General features: G+C 37.4%; 1 protein-coding gene across 11 annotated transcripts in view; it reads right to left on the bottom strand.

The window, feature by feature from the left end:
- stxbp5l (syntaxin binding protein 5L) overlaps positions 1-20,254 on the bottom strand; it is a 109,524-nt gene that overhangs the window by 38,904 nt on the left and 50,366 nt on the right. For all 11 annotated transcript variants that reach the window (XM_077580841.1, XM_077580842.1, XM_077580844.1 and 8 more), the window contains 10 exons: positions 19,742-19,842; positions 14,008-14,142; positions 8,410-8,473; positions 6,597-6,680; positions 5,022-5,145; positions 1,811-1,886; positions 1,501-1,655; positions 1,290-1,362; positions 932-1,079; positions 588-655 (listed from right to left, as the gene is read on the bottom strand). In XM_077580841.1, coding sequence (XP_077436967.1) covers positions 588-655; positions 932-1,079; positions 1,290-1,362; positions 1,501-1,655; positions 1,811-1,886; positions 5,022-5,145; positions 6,597-6,680; positions 8,410-8,473; positions 14,008-14,142; positions 19,742-19,842 — 1,028 coding nt within the window. The remainder of the gene's footprint in view (positions 1-587; positions 656-931; positions 1,080-1,289; positions 1,363-1,500; positions 1,656-1,810; positions 1,887-5,021; positions 5,146-6,596; positions 6,681-8,409; positions 8,474-14,007; positions 14,143-19,741; positions 19,843-20,254) is intronic.

Raw genomic sequence — 20,254 nt, 5'->3', positions numbered from 1 at the left:
CACAGTCCCAAATCTAAAATTATAAAGGTCTACAAAACAGCAAATGCAAAACACTATCATCTTGTCCTCGTATGGATTAAATGAACCCTCGGATGGAAAAACAACAACACATTTTCCTTAGAACATTGGTCTCTATTGGAATGCTATATGAAGTGAGGACAAGCAAACAAAACAAAGGCATGCATGGTCAACACTTGACGCTTTTCCAAATGAGAGTGCTGTCAATAATGTTGAGTCTTTGAACATGAATAAAATAATTTATAAATGATTATAAAATAAAATAATAAAATAACTGCAATTGGCTGGCAAGCAGTTCAGGGTGTACCCCGCCTACTGCCCGAAGCCAGCTGGGATAGGCTCCAGCAACCCCCGCGACCCTTGTGAGGACAAGCGGTTAAGAAAATGGATGGATGGATGAATAATAAAATAAATCCTTTTTATTTATTTATGTATTTATTTATTTGTATTATTTTGGGGGGGGGGAGTTGAGAACAGATTAATGGCATTTCAATTCATTTCAATGGGGTAAGATGACTTGAGTGTTCGGAGTTACAATCACCACAATGAATCCAATATTTGCGACTTACCCGGTAATGATGATCTCGGGGTAGGTGTGCGATCCTAACGTCCACATTCCACCACTAACTGGCCATTCCTGGCATGGGAACAAACAAGTGTTTATATTCTTGTTAAAAAGCACTTAAAATCAGTCGTTATATGCAGAATTTAATGCAGACAAAAAAAACCTGGATAACAACGGGTTGGCTTGAAACCAAACGTGCTAAAATGTTGTTTGGTTTTGTGCAAAGTAGGGTTCCATTTTGCCGAATAGGGAAGTTTGTTGAGCAAAAGTGGCAAAGATGAAGCATCCAATTATGATCATGGAAATCAACATACTGTATGCCAAAAGAAAATATGTCCTCAACTAAACCTTTTGACTATAGCCGGTCTTCTTGTGTTTAGCTCCTATGGAATAGAGGACAGGGATGATGTCCGGAGGGCAGTCTGCAAAATAAGCCGTGCAGGTCACGGGAGACTCGTGGATGTCCATGGGGTAAGGATTCTCAAAGACAGGGAAGCTGCGGAAATCAAAAACAGAAGAGACATTCATGTCTTCATCTTCCTTTGTCCTGCCTTTATTGCACTCGTTATTTCTCTAATTAGTCTTGTCCCCCTCAGAGGGTTTCCGGGGTGATATCGTGGCTTCTTCAAAGACAACAAGTAAGGAAGTCACATCCCATTATATCCAACTTAGCTCGAAAATGACTTTAAATCTGTGAAATACATACTTGCTCTGCATCAGATCCACCACTATTAAATCCTTTTCTAAAAGCACCACCACTGCATAAGGATCCTGAACCTCTGTAAAATATAAAGCCAAAGGAAATGCAGCTCTTGTATTCAATGTGACGTCTCCTTTATAAGCATGAATTATAATACTTTAATTGGAACGATACAGGCACAACATTTCAACCCACCGTAACTTTTGTTTGCACTCACCGTTATTGTACGGAGTCTCACAAAGCGTCATGAACTCAACAATAGGGTAGTCCATCTCCAGCACTGTAATTGCCTTGCCGTGCATGATGGTTAACGTAGGCCGCCGTCCTGCCTTGTCATATGAAAGACCGCCAGAGAAGATGACAAAAGGCTCACTGTGGGGAAGAAAACAACAATGCAAAGACGTTTTTTCCATTCAGCTCCTGGCCACTTTTTTTACTGAACGTTTCAAACAAATGAAAAAATTAAATTAAAAAAATGCAATTTATATTAAGAGACCATTGTGCTAGGTTTAGAAAAAAACACACACCTGTTCCTTGAGGTCTTATAATCCACTTTCAGTATCGGTTTACAGGATTCCTTCCTCCCGTCTTTCTGTATTTTACCTGAAGCACACACACACAAAAAAAAAAAGCAAGGCAATGCGCACTACTTTAAAATATGACATTCCTGGCAGCCTTATCAAAATAATAAACATGCTGTCAGCTCAGTCTTAATGTCAGTTTATCTCTTATTATGCTGTGTGGAATGTAATAATGTCAAATAAGCAATCCATTCACAGGAGGAGATAAAGGAACGGGTTATTTTTGACTGTATTATAGCCAATAAATGTCAGCCTGACTGCAACATTAATTTGCTTCCAATGGACATGTTGATTTTTTTGTCACCTTCCTTACATTGCACCACATGGCTTCTGATCAAGTGGAAGTTGCTGGAGTTTAGACAGAAAGTCAGTATTTCCTGTTTCTACCTACACTCGTTGCACTGTGAGCCCTATTTTTGTGTTCTTTCTTTTGGTATTTTTGATAGGCTAGCGCAGATAGAAGAGCATTTGCGCCATTGTTGGAGGGAACACAGCCGACTCACAGCCAATCGAAGCGGCTCCCCTCATTAAATACATTTGAAACACCACCACTACCTGTAATTGTGCTGCACTGTCAGCCGGGGCGGAGCTATTAAAAAATACTTTGAAGATGTTAGTGATAATAATTCATTCAATTGATTTCTAGAATGATTCAGAGAGATTGTCCCAAGCTGCTGTCATATGTATTAGGAGTGGGAATCTTTGTGCGATTTTTGGGTCTGCGATTCGATTCAGAAAAGATTTTCGATTCAGAACGATTTTTGATTCAATATGATTTGATTCTGCTTCAATTTATAGATGTGCAAAGAATCGTCATGATCTACTCCAGACGGACTCGCTAATGCTAATTAGCGTAATTAACGCCTTTATCACTCAAAAGAACGACTATTATACTACTATACAAAACGCTTTAGGAATGTATACAGAGAAGCATCTTAACATCACTTACCGGCATATGCTCTTCTTACGCTGCAAAAACAACAACTTTGAAAATGCATACTAAAATGACGTGATGTTTGTAATTGGTAAAGGTCAATCGATTTTGGGACATTTTAAATCGTTTCGGAATCGTACTAAATCAGATTCGCGATTCTTATGAGAATCTAATTTTTGGTACACCCTTAATATTTATGAATGAAATATGAAGAAATGCACTACACACATCCACTGAGATCGGAATCTATTGACTCGATTAAACTCGGTTAAAGCCACCAAAATCACGTTACACCACCAGCGCCACCACTTAGACCTGCTTTCTGCCAGTCTAAAATCGAGTCTACTTTTTGTCACCAAATTGACAGGTGCGCCAAGGTTGTGCTATAGAATACGCCGGAAAGCCTATTGAGGTGTCTACCAAATTCACAAACACGCGTTGGCACGAAAATCAAGATGCGCCCGTTTTTTGTAATTAATTAGAAGTAATCAAGAACAGACTGTAAAATTTACTTAATGAAGCAATCATGTAAAGATGTCCTGAAATAACCTCATCAACATTGTCACAACTACCCTTAAAAAAAAAACAGCCCAATATACGTTATATAACAAGCCTGAGTGTGCCTGTACATATTCATCGGAGAAAATCGAGATCATAACGACGCAGCTTTTCAGAAGTGTGTCAAGCTGCAGACAAGCAAATGGAGCACATTCGACTGAATTGTTAAGACCCGCAAAGTGGAGCTCGTGGCGGAGCAGTTGATTTATTTCATGGAGTCAGCAGGAAGCAAGTTGACAGGCAGGCGTCTGGTTCAGCTCACAGCGGGGACGTGTGAGCGTAACAAACAACACAATTGGGGGGGGGGGGGGGGGGTAGCGGCGTCCAGGAAGTCAGTTGCACAAAACATTACAAAGTCAACGTGAAGCCACGATGGCAAAACAACACAGCGACATATTGCCAGAATTATTGATTTACTTTTGTAGTGGAGCTAGACTGCTTTGAGCCCAACAATAAGATTATTGTTTGTCTTGGCTTTATTACCTCTGCTAAGAAGGTTTTTATTTATTACACGTCCCTTCATTTGTTTTGATTGCTTGTGTGTGATTTTTTTTTTCTCCTAAGGGTATTTCCATGACATTTTAGCAATGGAGTCAAAGTTACAACACAAAAATGCCAATAAAATCTCATCAGCTTTTCTTGTTTGAATTATTTAGCCAGGTGTAGCTGATACCTCACCTCAGGAGTGCTGATCCTCGGATCTCTGTCAAATCAGATCAGGTTACAATTTCTTGCGCTAATCTAGGATCTTATTTTGTCTTGTTGAAGAACGTAGATGACATTTGACATGTCGACAGCTATTAAGACCACAGATTGACAGCCATTCGCTCCTAAGTGACTGCAGGTGACAAATATAGGCTTGTATAATACTGAGTGGTCCTCTTGTCATGAACTATACCAGTGGTGGCCAAGTTCGGTCCTCGAGAGCCACTATCCAGCCTGTTTTCAATGTCTCCCTACTTCAGCGCAGCTGAATTTAATGATCAGCTCATCAGCGAGCTTTGCAGTAGCCTGATAACGATCCTGATCATGAATCAGGTGTGTTAGTGGAGAGATACATGGAAAACAGGCTGGATAGTGGCTCTCGAGGACCGAACTTGGCCACCCCTGAACTATACACTCGCCTTTATATATACTGTGCTTTACCTTCTGGCTACTTACACATGACAACATCATATATCCACTATAGAATTAGAATTACAATCGTAATTGAAACGTGATCAGGTGTGCCACAGCAAATTATCCAATATCACTTAATTGGGCCATTATTACTTATTTAACAACAAATAATGTATCGTTGTTCATGCATGCCAGCAGCTTATAGTGTCAGGCAGCGCAATTAAATGCTTTTTGATAGATAGCAGAAGGTATAATTAACCTGTGGCATTGTCATTCATACAACAGAATAATAGCTGCATTCAACTACACAGGCCCGGATAAGATTTCACACTGAGTAAAAATGAATTAAAGAAGAGATCTCCCATTTTTAGGCTGTGAGATTTTTTCTTGTAAAAAATATGTGCCTTGGCTCAAGTTAATGTAGGGCAACACTGCACTAAATAAGTTCTAGCCACATCAGCAAAATGATGAATTGCTGCTACAGTCGATCTATAAATGAAAAACGAAGCAGCAGCGTGTAGCTTGTTTTTGATGCTCGTTGCTCACCATGTGGGAACGTGACCTGGATGGGCTTGGAGGTGTTTCTGAGGTTCCACAGGGTCAGGCTGCCGTCTGAGTGGCTGCACATGAACTGCTTGCCTTCGTGATGCCAGCTGACTGAATGGATGGCCTGCAACAACAGGAAATAGATATTTTATATGAATGACATTATCAACAGCAAAGAAAAGCATATCACAATAAAATAAAAAATTTAAAAAAATGGATACGGCAGAAAATTTCTACTTAGGAATTCATTATATTATATTATATTTATTTTATTATTTTTGCATTTATATAAAATTGAATCATGCATTGAGCCGTAGGTCAGAAATGGAGATACGACTCGCATCTTAACCCATTCACTGCCATTGACGACTATAGACGTAAAAAAAATTATGTGAACTATTTCTATTAGTTTAACTTTTTTTTTCATTTCATTTTTTATGAAAACCTAGGAAAACAATTTTTTATTGTACATTTATAACTGATATTTGTGATTAATCGAGAGTCAACTATTGAAGTCATGCGATTAATTACGATTACAAATTTTAATCGTCTGACGCCCCTCATTTTTAATTATTTTTTTTTTAATTAGGGCCGTCAGGTGATTTATTGTAATTAATCACATGACTTCAATAGTTAACTAACGATTAATCACAAATTTTCTATCTGTTCTGAATGTACAGTAAAAAAAAAAATTCTAGGTTTTCATACTTTTTGTTAGCAAAAGTGGAAAAAAAAATTCAAACTAATAGTTTAAATAGTTCAAATTAATTTTTGACGTCTATAGCCGTCAATGGCAGTGAATGAGTTAACTTTGCATCTCATTACCTCCTTGGCCATGAGGAATTTCAAGAATTCCTTTCTAAAGACTGACACCACCATTTTAAACCTTTTTGTCACGTATTTGCATACTGTAGGGGTGTCAAAAATGTGTGCATTCATTTTGAGTTAATTTAAAGTTCCTTTAATGCCATCATTTTTTAAACGTGCGATTAATGACCGGCCCTTACTTGGAAAGACTGTACTAGGGGAATACCAGTCACAACGCAGACACGTCCACATCAAAATTCAGCAGTAATAAATTTAACAATAATGCATATATTTGTGGAGACTGGGGTTGAGTTGTATTTTGTAAATTTAAAAATGCTGAATTTTGCAAGTTACTTCCAGTTAAAGATTAAATAGCTCTTAATATGAAAAGAAAAATGCACTGAGCTGTCACCAACGTCTTGCAAATGCAATTATGCCATCTAGTGGCAAAAAAATGATCTCAACACAAATAAATATCACACTTCTTTTTTTTTTCAGTACAGTACATCTTTTTTTAATTTTAACTCAATTTTATGAATTATTACGAACTGTATCAATGACTAAAAAATACAGCTATATTTCTATTAGTTAAACATTTCTTTCCACTTTTATGTTAACAAGAGTATGAAAACTTATTAAAATATTATTGTATTAGATATTGTAGATTTAGAACAGACATAAAATGTGCGATTAATCACGAGTTAACTATTGAAGAAATTACGATAAAATAAATGAAAATAAATAAAAACACCTCTAGTATGAACTTACCTCATCATAGTAGATTCTGAAATCAGCCTTTTTGGCCCTGAGATCCCACTGTACTATTGTCCCGCTCTCGAACCCGACAAGAAGCTAAAGGGGATAAAAGATGATCAATTAGCCACATAATGAAAACAATATGCACTTATTGACAATTCCATTGCACATGTAGTTACATCGGCAACCATTATTTTTAGAACTTATTCTATACATAGCTTAGGCAGCATTACCTATTCTTGGAAGATTTCTGCTGACGTCAAGTAATATAGTCAATTTGCACTGTGAAAGCGATAATGTAATTCAATTTCTACACAGCTCCACTTTCTGCCTGAGCTATTATCTCAGTAGCAAGACACCGACATCTGAGTTATACACTAATGCCTGCTTCATATTTATTGAAGCAAAAACTATCCTCATTTCTAATCCTAAAAATGACAACACTGACCAATTTGTTTGTTAGCGGTTGTATCGCATATTCAGTACAAGCTGAAAATGCAAATCACGGCCCGTGCGTGTACATTCCGGTTAACGCACCGAATATTATAAGTCAAAATATAGCACGCAAGTCCCGCATGCATCGTCGGATGAAAGTCGAGCAGACTTGACAAAATTCCATCAGCATAGATGGAAGCGCTTCTCGAGGAGGGCAGCGTTAAAGGAAAGGGCAGAACGTGTTCATCCTGCTGAGAGGAAAGACTTGTGACATCTCACACTGGAAGATCAAGAAGTTGAGGGAAAGGTGGGGGGGTGGTGGGGGGGTTTGAGCCTCGAAGAAATTGTGAAGTCGGCAAATGTTGCCTGAGCTCTTTTAGTGCACTCCTATAGGGTATGTTATTGATATGCAAATCTCCATGAGAGGGGTCACCCATGTCTTCTTCGAATTCAAAATTCGATAGAAGAATATTCAAATCGCTATCCAAGTTAAACCATGGAAATGAGCAATTAGAAAACGTCTTTAAAAATAATTGTTGTTCAAAGGTAGTATTGGATTATATTTGGTATTAATATAGTTTTTGGCAGAATTACCACTTCTAAATCCATCAAAATAAGTAGTGAAATACTGAAATATCATCAGGCTTATCGGGGGGAGTAATCAAATGCCTGAATTAATATGCAACACTTGATTGCCTGTAATTTCTCAATTAGAAAAACACATCTAACGGGTCTTGGTAGTAATTCAAAACTCAGTATTAGGAGCCATTTCCAGATTACATTATGCAAAATGAAAAAGGAAAAAAAAAGAGCTTGTGACATGATCTCCTGCAGCTTTTATATTCTCAAATTGGAACGATCTTGGAATGATATCTACCTTGTATTTTAAGACACTGCGAGATGGATCATTTAATTCACAAAGACGCCTGAGCTCACACAAAGAAGAAATCTTTTCTCAATCTGTTCTAACAGTACTTTGCAAAAAAATTATAAAGATTCGATCCCTTGAATGCGACACGCTACACTTTGTCTGATGTCACGTAGAGCAACAAGCAGCGGCAGCGGTGAGCGTGTGTCGTGTTTTTCTTTCTTCACAGCTTGTCAAGCCTGATTTTTTTTCCAGCGGCTATGAAAACCATTGCGCCAATCAATGCGCTTGTCAATGACCTCTTTTGCAGCCGTCGGCCACCTGACACTTCTTGGACCAATTTTGTCTTTGGCTTGAGACACAACTCAAAGGATATTATGTCTTAAGTCTCCCAAGAACAACTGTGTGCGTGCGTGTGTGTATGTTTGTGTGTGTGTGACGGCAGGGGGAAAAGTATTACAGCGTTATCGTGAGATCAGTTGAGAAAAAAGGCCAAAACAAAGATGGTATCTTGCTACTCACCTTGCCTTCATCCTTTGGGCTGTCACTCAAATGAACTACGGGTCCTGGATGAATTTTAGTTGCTCTGTAAAGAGACAGAGAAGTGACAGTGACAGTGATAAGAAACACACTAAAGAAGTTGTATTTGCAAGACAGCTTTTCTGTTTTCTTTTGCAATTAGCTTCCATTAAAAACGTACTTTCATTCATTTCTCATTTAAAAAAATAATATAATAATACAAATCTGGTGCATTATTATTATTATTATTTTTTATTATTATTTTTTTATTATTATTATATATTTATTTTTTATAATTAAAATACAATTCTAACCATTTAAAATAAAAACAGTGTTCCCCCTAACGCAAGATGGCAGCAAAACATGTATTAGACAACGCTATGGCCTGACTAAATGGAGCTCCTCCCGTCATGTCAACATAGTTCCTTGGTCCCAAGATGCCACACAATGACACGAAAGCAAGTTGTTGTTTTTTTTTTTTTTATATATATATATATATATATATATATATATATATATATATATATATATATATATATATATATATATATATATATATATATATATATATTAAACATGGCTTTTGCCTGAGCACAAAAAAGCAAAATGTGAGTTTTGTGCCTTGAGATGCGAGCTTAATTGACCAAGTTTGTAGCTCAAAGACACTTTTATCTCAAATCATCGTCCCCAGTGTAATGAATGGAAGTGCCATTAATCTGTTCCAGTTTATCCCCCAAAACAAAAACAAAAAAAGTTTTGTGATGTATTTTTATTAAAGAAAAGAACACTATAAAACTGTACTTTTATTTAAAAAAAAAAAACATGTAAAGAAATAAAATGTTTGTGCATTATGATTAATTCATTGTGGCTCTTTATGGTGAGCGTGACTTGACAAAAACAAAGAAGAGCTTCACCACTACTGAAAGTGTATTATACGTTAACCTGTGTATCACATTTGCCATTATGCGCTAGCATTAAGCTAGCTCACTTTAAGACATAATTATGGTTACACAGTGCAATTCTCTTTGTTTAATTTGACAGTAAACTTCAACCGCGAGCAGCATGACACAGCTTAGCCTCTTTTTTCAAGTAATGTTTACAACCTGAAAAACAGCTTGCTTGCCACAATACAGGGCTTGTATCTCAAATTTAAGTTAAGCAATAACTTGGTGGAACAACGACTCGTATCTCGGATCATCTTAAGGCACACAAGCCATCACATTAATACTTCAAGTGCTCGTTCCTGTTTTTATTGTCGACCACAACATAAACAACAAAGACTTTGGGCGCATAATGACTGTACTGTTTATGCAAAGCGCTAATAAACCATTATGTAAGAGGATTGCACTGTGCAAGTTACAAATTGTGCTGTCTTGAAAGTGTTTTGATTGATGCGCCACAGAAACGCCGTCTACGGTTGTCCAACAAATCCGCCTCGGTGCTACCTCCGAGTCAATTGTCATTGAGCTTGTGACAGACTTTTACAATTTGTTTTGAACCCTGCAGGCTTGTTAGTGCCGCTTGTGAAGTCCTCTACGGTTCTCTCGGGGGAACTTAAACAATAAATGATTATAAAAAAAAAAAAGCAGGATGTGTTTGTGTTGGTATTCTGAGGTTGATGGAATCGTTGAGTTCTCCTCTGAGCACATTTGGGAGTTTTTGCAATCCATATTCAATTCAAACAATAGAACCACGGTGCTATATTAATATGGATTTTTAACTACATTAACAATTGATGCATGTTTGAAGTTTTTTTTCCTGCAGGGGAGGCAGAAATGTCGAGAATCAATCAAACTTATTACATAAAGTAATTCGGAATGTAACTCCATTGTGAATAATGCTTGAATCGACACAACCTTCATTCACATATTCTTTGTGAGAACCCACAGAAGTAAAAAAATATATAAAAAATAAAAACGTCTTCAGTAGCGACTCCCAAACATAACGTTGGCATCTCAGACCTTTGCAGAGTCTTCCCACGCAGACACACAAACAAGCAAAACACACATACACGCAGTGTTATGACTGCTCACTGTAGTTTGGGATGTCACAAGAGAACAAGATGGCTTGGTGAGGAAGTGGCGAATGACTGACATGGTAGCAGGGAGCCTGTCAGTGTAACACCAGAGAGTGTGACGTGGGTGGGTGACATTTTGTGGAAAAAAACAGTTATCACACACATGAAAGACACAGTGGTGTAATTGATGGAGATATAAGATGCCAATGTACATTGGCGGCAGTAAAAAGTACGGCTTGAAAACTCTGTTACTACTTTCTTTCTTTTGATGATTAGTTCATTGGTGTCCAAACTATGGCACGGGACCATTATTTTAGCGGCACATGGTATATAATACAAATAAATTTGGACAACGCTGTTTAAAAAAAAAAATTTAAAGTGGCATTAGAGTGGGTAGCCTTAGAAGTCTAGACATCCAAAGACACAAATAAATTTACAGCTAAAACAGTTACCAGAATTTCTCTTTACCACGCCACACTATGGAGAATCAAGAAAGACCTCAATTATGGCTATATTACTCCAATTACTACTTTTTTGTTCTGAATGTGGAGATGGGATTCAGCTGCTGCTAAGTAGAAGGCCAGATCAATCCAAGTGGTATACAGTGCACTAGGCCACCCCAAAAGTAGCAGTTAAAAAAAAATGAATGAATGAAAGAAAAGGGTGGTGTTACGGTGGGTAGCCTTATTAGTGTAGCTAGTAGGAGAACATTATTGGGGATTACTACTACTATTATTACTAAACTTTTCTAGACATCCAAAGACACAAATAAATTTACAGCTAAAACAGTAACATCATTTTTCTTCTTAACACCACGGAGAATCAAGAAAATTCCGAATTTTTCCTCTTGTGAACGTGCCTCAATTATGCTCATCTTACTATACAGATTTCAATTTTTTGGGGTTCTGAATGTGGAGATGGGATTCAGCTGCTGCTAAGTAGAGGGCCAGATCAATCCAAGTGGTATACAGTGCACTAGGCCACCCCAAAAGTAGCAGTTAAAAAAAAAAAGAATGAATGAAAGAAAGAAAAGGGTGGTGTTACGGTGGGTAGCCTTATTAGTGTAGCTAGTAGGAGGACAGTATTGGGGATTACCACTACTATTACTACTAAACTTTTCTAGACATCCAAAGACACAAATAAATTTACAGCTAAAACAGTAACATCATTTTTCTTCTTAACACCACGGAGAATCAAGAAAATTCCGAATTTTTCCTCTTGTGAACGTGCCTCAATTATGCTCATCTTACTATACAGATTTAATGTCAAAACGGGGGGCTTTAGGACCCAGATGCGGGAAGGCAGAGCAAGGAGGCAGAGGTGTAGTCCAAAAAATAAAGGGATTTAATTTCTATTGACAAAGAGGGTTCCAAAGTTCAAAAACATAAAACAAAGCATGAACTTGAATTTGAACAAAAGATGGAACAAAAAAAAACTGACAGCAACAAAACATGAACTTGAACTAGAACTTGGGAGGGAACAGAAAACAGGCAGCATGACATGAGGACAAACATACATACCACAATGCACCAACACAGACAGAGGAGAGACAGCAGACTAAATACACCAACACTAATGACGCAACAAGACACACCTGGACCAGACACAAGTGGCTGAGGGCACTGATTGGACAACACAAGGAAGGGCAGGGTCACAATCAACAAGACAAGGAAAACACACAAGGAAAGCAGAAACTGAACATGACAGAACCAAAACCAAAACCAAAACATGACAGAACCAAAACATGACATTTAAATTTTTTGGGGTTCTGAATGTGGAGATGGGATTCAGCTGCTGCTAAGTGGAGGGGCAGATCAATTCAAGTGGGATACAAAACCGTAAGCCACCCCAAAAGTAGCATTTTTTTTTCCAAAATAGCTACATCATATAAACAATATATGATTGATTGATTGGTTTAACCGTATGTAAAAAGTTAAAGCTTTTTTTTTTTTTTTTTTATCAATGCGGCTCTTTCATCTATTTTCCCATATGTGTCCCCCGGTGGAAAAGTTTCGACACCCCTTCACAGTATCATCTTCAAAGTGTGTTTTCTGTTTTTGTAGGGCTCATGCTTGTCTGATGTGTATTAAAAACGAGCATCAAAGTTCTACTTTTTTCTGTGCGTGCGTGTATGAAATGCAAATGGTGGTTAAGTCATTCCTGACATTTGGGTTCGAAAATGTCAAGACTTCATCATTTTACTCTACAAGACATCTGTGTTAAATGCTGTCTTAATCAGTGTGAGGCCACAGTGACCCTGACCTACAACTGAATTTCGGCATATCTCTATGATGAATACCTAATTGAGCAAAGCATTTTTCCTCTCTCTGATGATTAGGCTGGTCAAGTACATCAGCAACAGGCCAGGTTGAACTCACACGATTATTTATTCCTTCTACGTTATGTTCCATGTGTAGCCTTTAAATTCACCCTCCACCAGTGTAGGACTTGGTATTGCCAACAACTTGATGATACAATGCATATCACGATACGGTATCGTGACGTGATATCCCGATATACCGATACATTGCCTTCAACCGCGATGTGCATCCTGATATTTTCCATTATTTTACATACATTTTTATGACAACAATCAGAGTATATCCAAATGCTATTTTTAACTTATTCACTGCCATTGACGGCTATAGACGTCAAAAATTAAATTTAACTATTTCTATTGGTTTAAAAAAAAAATCCACTTTTGCTAACAATAGTATGAAAACCTAGAGAAAAAAAAATTGTAAATTTAGAACAGATATAAAATTTGTGATTAACCATTAGTTAATTAGTGAAGTCATGTGATTAACTCATTCACTGCCATTGACGGCTATAAAACTCAACAATTAATTTTAACTATTTCTATTAATTTAAAAAAATGTTTCTACTTTTTTTAACAAAAGTATGAAAACCTAGATTTTTTTTAATTGTACATTTAGAACAGATATAACATTTGTGATTAATTGTGACTTAACTAGTGAAGTCATGGAATTAATTACAATTAAAAATTTAAATGTTTTAATTGTAATTAATCGCATGACTTCAATAGTTAACTCATGATTAATCACACATTTTATATCTGCTCTAAATGTACAATATTTTTTTTTTTAGTTTTTTTTTTTTTTTACTTATAGAAATAGTTCAAATGAATTTTTGACGTGTATAGCCGTCAATGGCAGTGAATGAGTTAATTACAATGAAAAAAAATTAATCGCCTGACGGGCCTAATTTAAAAAAATAAAAATAAGGGGCGTAATAAATGGCATGATAATTTTGTATCTGTTATTAATGTACAATAAAAAAATATATAGGTTTTCATAAAAAATGAAATGAAATGAAAAATCGTTAAACTAATAGAAATAGTTCACATGAATTCTTGACGTCTATAGTCGTCAATGGCAGTAAATGAGTTAATATGCTGGATGGCAAAAAACTTTAATGAATGAACGTCTTTGTATCGATATCCATCCATTTCCTAAATGTTTATTGTAAAGAGGCCCACAATAATATGTTCCCGTATGGATTTTTGAAGCACACCCTTACATCAGAGGCATCATCACATCTGATTCAGAGGTTTCATTACTTACAACTCGATGGCTTTGTTCCACATAATGACGTATCCGGACAAAACGAAGGACTCGATGTTGACGATGTGTGTGTTTCCGCGCTCCGTCCCCACATAAAGCCATTTACTCTGAAAGGGAAGGTGGCAAAATGTGATCCTGGAGAACAAGAAAGAAAATGAGGAGGGAGGGGGAGGGAAAAAAGGTTAGAATATGCGTACAAACTGGTGGGTGTGTTTTTTTACACTTTGACTTGAATCAGACACTAGTGGCTTTGCATAAGCAGCATTCATTCATTTGCAGTCTGGACACAGATGGGTGAAACATCTTCTTCCTCAATAGCAGCCAAAAAAAAGTCGCTTATTGAAATGGGAAAAAAAAGTCACTAGACACCAAACACGAAAATCACCAAGTCTAATCACTGATTAGGCTTGCTTCATGGCAATGCTCTAATGCTGCCGCTGTCGTCATGGTAACAAGAGCAGTACTTGACATTTGCATGAGGCAAAACCAGCCCCCCAAAAATGTGAAGATTTAAACCAGAGTGTAACAAGTTACAGGTTAAGCCATGTGGGAAATGTTGTAAATTGTGAAGAAGATAGATATCATGTCTGCTTTGAAGGGGAAGTCAACCTTAAAAATTTTTGGACAATAATATGTTATATGCGGCCTCACTAGTCTAATCATGACATTGTGATTAATAATACATTTGTGGAATATGAATTATGCAGCAAAATAGCCGTTTTTATCCATCTCAGGGGGCGGCCATTTTGCCATTTGCTGTGGACTGATGATGACATCACTGTTGCTCAGGGCTCTGATTACAACCAATCATAGCTCACCTGTTTTCTGAAGCTGAGCTGTGATTGGTTGTTCGCTTAGACCTGAGCCACTGTGATGTCATTTTGACTCGACAGCAAGTAGCTAAATGGCCGCCTTCTGATAGTGATAAAAACGTATTCATATTTGTTTTGGGGGAAGGGGGGGTGACTTCCCTTTTCACATTATCCAAAGAACAAGACTAATGTTGAATATGTGATGGCACACTATTTCATGTTTCTGTCTTGGTCTGAATTATTATACTTTTTCTGGGAGATCAAAAACATAATGTGGCAATGTTTTTACAGCACTCACTAAGCATTTTCCTCTTTACGGCTCACAAGCTCCAGTGTGGGAGCAGGAAGGGGGGTGCTGTTATGCTATCTGGGGATTGCCATAATAGGCTGTGATGTATTATCGTCATCACTGTACAATCAACTCATTTCTTTCTTCTCAATTTCAGCTCATTGTTAGTTTTTAGTCGCATTGAGATGTAATTTGTCAGCAACTTTCTGCAGTAATTGTAGTCACTGATGGCACATACATTAACACTCAGCAATAGATTAAACATATCCACTAAGTGTGACTTGCCAAACTTCTGTTGACTGACGTTAGAATTCCACAGAGAACTGCAACATGCCCGTCACGTCACAACCGTATCAACGTTAATGAAATGAGGTTTAATAATTGCCCTTACCCATGGCAGCCATGCCATGACTCATTCATAAAATTCATGAGCCAACTCATCCTGACATTTTTTATTTAATACTTGGCAGGAATGCTCTGCATCTTTTTTCCCCTCAGCATGCAGTGCCCATCATTCGGGTATCATTGCCTCCGTTCACACTTTTTTTTTACGGATACATACGCCTCATCCTAATAAGAGTAAACAGTTCATCAAAGATGCTTTTCATTTAATTAATATCACATACAGTATTACTTGAAGTATAAAATCAAGTGTGACGTCATGAAACAGAAAGAAATGATGTTGATTAATCGTGCTGCATTTGCTAGATAATTAAAAAATTATTCCAGTTGGGTAACTGTGCGATTTATAATATTGCTATTGAAAGAGAAATTACGTGGGGTGCGTACATACCAACACATTTGAATTAGAAAAAGTCAGTAAAGACCTGATTGTTTCTTAAAGATTATATAGAACAAGAAAAAGAAAAGGTAGCCAATCAGGAAGCTCGGAAAAACTGTCATCCACCATAAGAAAATGGCAGGTAGAAAAGTTTGTGTGGTTACAAGGTAAGCTCACAGTTGGCTTAACTTTTCTATTTCTTCATCTACCACAAGTCTTTCTTTATTTATTTATTTTTTATTTTTTTCAGCAGTCCAGTTGCCCTGTGGCAGCAGCCGTCTCTCCGGCTTTTGCCACAAACCTCTTGCTTGGAGGAGACTTGCAATTATCGGTGGCTTGCTGTGTTGGTCATCGCAATTGCTCACTATGGGCAAAAAAAAAAAAAAGGGGGGGGGGCCTTGATGTGTAGGGGGCTCTCATTATAAAAAACGATTAAGATGTAAGAAAAAAATGGTACCGTAGCTGTGGGTTTTGCCATTATCTGACCATTGTGGGATCAATTGAAAAGTCAACTGAAGCACTGTGCGCAACACATTGTTTTGTTATTCACTTTTGTAGACCCCACAAAGATTAGCTTTTGTATATTGCGAGAGCTAATTGGGCACCGATAAACAATAAACTGCTCGATAAAGTGAAGAGAATGCATGAATGTGTCACCATTGGGGAAAGAAAACAACAATTGTTGAAGCGTGTCCAAGGTTTCAATAATGTCCAATTATATTATGATGTGAAATTACTCAGGAGTGACAGCAACAAGAAAGAGACTGACAGCTATCACAACACAATTGTCTCCAGCGTTCCGTGCATTATTCCGAGGGAGATTCTGAGTGGGGGTGTTCAATGCGTTCATTTCTGTAGGTTGAGCCTGGAGACACAGAGTTAAATAGTAAGTCACCACCTTTGAAGGATGACTCACGATGCTCTTTTTTTTTTTTTTCTTTTTGTCTTTGAGCACGATTCACTGCTCGACTGCTGAGGGCTGCAGAGGCCTCCTACCACATCGCAGCACAAAGCAGGTAGAATCTTGTTCAAGAGATCAAAACACAATTGCAAACCTTCTCCTCTGTGTGTTTGTGTGGGCAATATGCATAGCGCAGATTGGATCTGTATCGAAGATTTTAGAACAGAAGAAATCGGAGTCAGAGGAATTTTAACAATGAAAACGGCACTTTCCTATATATATATAAAATTTTAAAAAAGCCTGGTGCACAAGTGTCTTGAATCTTGACCCTTTGCTTGTATGAGATTATTTCTGCAGGTACTCCAGCTACCTCCGACATTCCAAAAACATGAATACGTTCACTGAAGTCTCTAAATTGTCGATAAGTGAAAATGTGAATGGGAAGCTTGTTTGTCTATAAGTGCTCTGCATGCTTGGGGAGTAACAGAATACATAGAATAGTGCTGCATAATTAGGATACAAAAAATTTACTGTTTTGTGCTCCAAATACAGACAAAAAAAACTGATTATCTATATTTTAGGTGTAATTTGTAAAAATGTGGATGTTGCAGGATTATAATTTTAAAAAATGTCAATAGTTTGTCACTGAATGAGCTATGCGGTTTATTTTATTTATATTTAGGTTTTTTCTTTTTTGTTACAACAATACAATTTTTAATTGTAATTCTATTATTATATTTTGCATTGAAGAAACTAAAAAGTAATTGAAAGTAATTATTTATTATGGTACTTGGATTACATTCTTGAATGCTTTTTCTAACAGTAATTGTATTGGAATACATTTTTAAAGTACCTCGCCTCTTTCCCAAAGTCATCTCTGATTGGCTCCTGCTACCCTTGAGGGAGTCCCCTGCCACTCTAATAAGGCGCTATAGAAAAGGTTGGGCTAGACCATTTAGTTCCGCCCCACTTTTTCCATACATTACCACAACAACCGGAAAGTTTTCCTCTTTATGTTTGAAGTATTTAGAAATATCTGTAAAGTAATAATAAGCATGCCAGACCAATATTTTGCAATTTCAATTTATGATTCATACTCTATTTTTATTACTGGTGCTGGTGATAACCACTAGTGATGTTGTTTGCTGTCAAATGAATGAATGAAATGTGCCTAACATCCACACGGAGCTCACAATCTGTCTGCCTGTGCCCCAATCAAATGGAGCAAAATCGCATTAGACTACCTGCGCTGATATTTAGATGTGGTCCAAGCAGGCAGAACCTTTAACCCTGGAGAACCCAAGAACCCTTTTCTTCTTTGGAAAATTATGAATTATACATTAAATGACTGCTATAAGTTCACTGAACACCAAAATATATGTTTTTTCAATTTTAACCCTTTTTTTGAACTAGCTCAGAGTTGCTAATTTATCAAAATATATATATAAAACATACTCCTAGGCATTCTGCAACATGATATGAAATAGATTAACAAAAAAACACAATTTTACCATCTGATGGTTTGCTGAGAAGATGATTTTGTTTGGATTGATTTCCAGCTCACTAAAACAGCATGTTGCCAGCCATCTTGTCACCACCACTCTGGCTCATGTAAGTGCAATATTCATCCACTAGATGGCCCCATGCAGGGGTCAGAAGTGGCACTCTGGACTTTTGAAGTTAAATTTGTAAAAAAAAAGAAAAAAAAAAAGATTTGAGTAGCAGAATTTATAGGGGCCAAATTTGACCCCGTGGGTTCTCCAGGGTTAAGAAAGACTTTCTGTCACCAAATTGTCATTCCGCCTGGTATAATGGTTAATTCACATCAGTTGACACTCAGTAGCCGTGTAAGTCTGCTTGTGATTGACCAGCTATCTGCTATCCTGAACAAGATAAGCAGCATAGCAAACAAAGACCAAATCCTCAGTGACAACAGTTGGAGTCCCCACTGCCTCTATGACGCTCCTCTCATACATTCGATTAATTTTATTGTAACACCTTCACTTCTCACTGCGCTTCTCTGTAGCACTCTGGTCAAGGTTTGATGCATGTTCACCCACAAAGCTATTTTCCCTGTCACGGTTGCCAAGTGCTTGCTCATGGTGCAGTGTTGAAGCAGCCATTAATCATCTGTGCCACTGATGCGGTCTACGGGGTTGCGGGGGAATCACAGCCTATCTCCGCTGACATCGGGAGGGAGGCGGGGTCACCCTGGACAGCTCACTAGTCATTCACAGGTTAGCTCGCCTCTCGCCCGATGTCGGCGAGGACAGGCCTCGCGTGGCTCAACATGGGATGAGTGGAAAAGATAATGGGTAAATGGGTGGCTGAACTACAGTTAGACTTTAGTCTTGGAAAAAAAAGACATTTGAATTCACATAATACCTTCATTCTGTTAGAAAATAACCATTTTGATTTAACAGCCTTGTAGAGCTGCCGTTCAGCAAAAAGTATAGATTTTAAGTTTGAAAGGTTATTCTGGAAGCACATGTACGCTACATTGAAGAAAAAAATCTTATCTCAACTATGAGGTATTTAGACAAGGTTGATGAGAAATGAAAAAAAAATGATGTTGTGAAATGTGTTTTTGGCATAGAGGACTGCTCTATTATGAACCAACCAAGGCGTTTCAACCATCAATTTTCTGCTTAGGGGTTTATTTTTTCAGAGTGGTGGCCCTGTTTTCAAAAGCAGCATATAAAAGCCATTGCCTTTAAAGTTTGATGATAGAGAAAAATGTGAGTCCGCTCTCAGCATCACAGTTATTTTGTGGGAGAAAAAGGTTCAAGTCAACTTTTTTTTTTCATGTGAAATTTGATCAATTTTACAGATGGTGTCAACAAGATTATGTTCCATCCATCCATCCATTTGTCCTCATTAGGGTTGTAGGTTAGCTAGAGCCGATCACATCTACGTCCTGGATTTTTGTACGTCTAAGAAGAGGTGTTCACCTTTCTCTGTTGAACTTGAGTGAATGCAGGATAGCCGGTCGCCTCTGACGAAGATTCCACAAGTGTAACGTGTCATCTGCGCAGGCTGTGACTAACGCCCCCTGTAGGCAATTAAAAAAAAAAAACATCAACAAATAATCAAGTATTGAAGAATGACAAGATTGAAAAAGGTTTGAAAGTTAAAAAAAAAAAATTGACCAGTTATGATCAACAAATAATGTAGTGCTTTGAGGTGCGAGATTAAATTTGTTCCGTGACCATGTTCGTATCTCAAATCATCAACATGAATCCGTTCCAGGCTCCTCCAAAAACAATTTGTAACCTCTTTTTTTGGAAATTTGTTCACTATCTGTCAAACTGCCGCTTGTTGAGACGAGTTGCTCTTATCTCAAATGTTTTGCTCACAAGTCAAAACAAAAGAAGTGACAATCGACGGCTCGTATCTTAAAAAACTCACTGTTTAATTAATAAATTGTCAATCCCATCCATTAAAAAAAAAAAATCACACTTGTT

Source organism: Vanacampus margaritifer, chromosome 11, assembly GCF_051991255.1.
Source record: "Vanacampus margaritifer isolate UIUO_Vmar chromosome 11, RoL_Vmar_1.0, whole genome shotgun sequence".
NCBI lineage: Eukaryota > Metazoa > Chordata > Actinopteri > Syngnathiformes > Syngnathidae > Vanacampus > Vanacampus margaritifer.
This window is presented reverse-complemented; position numbering and strand designations above follow the sequence as displayed.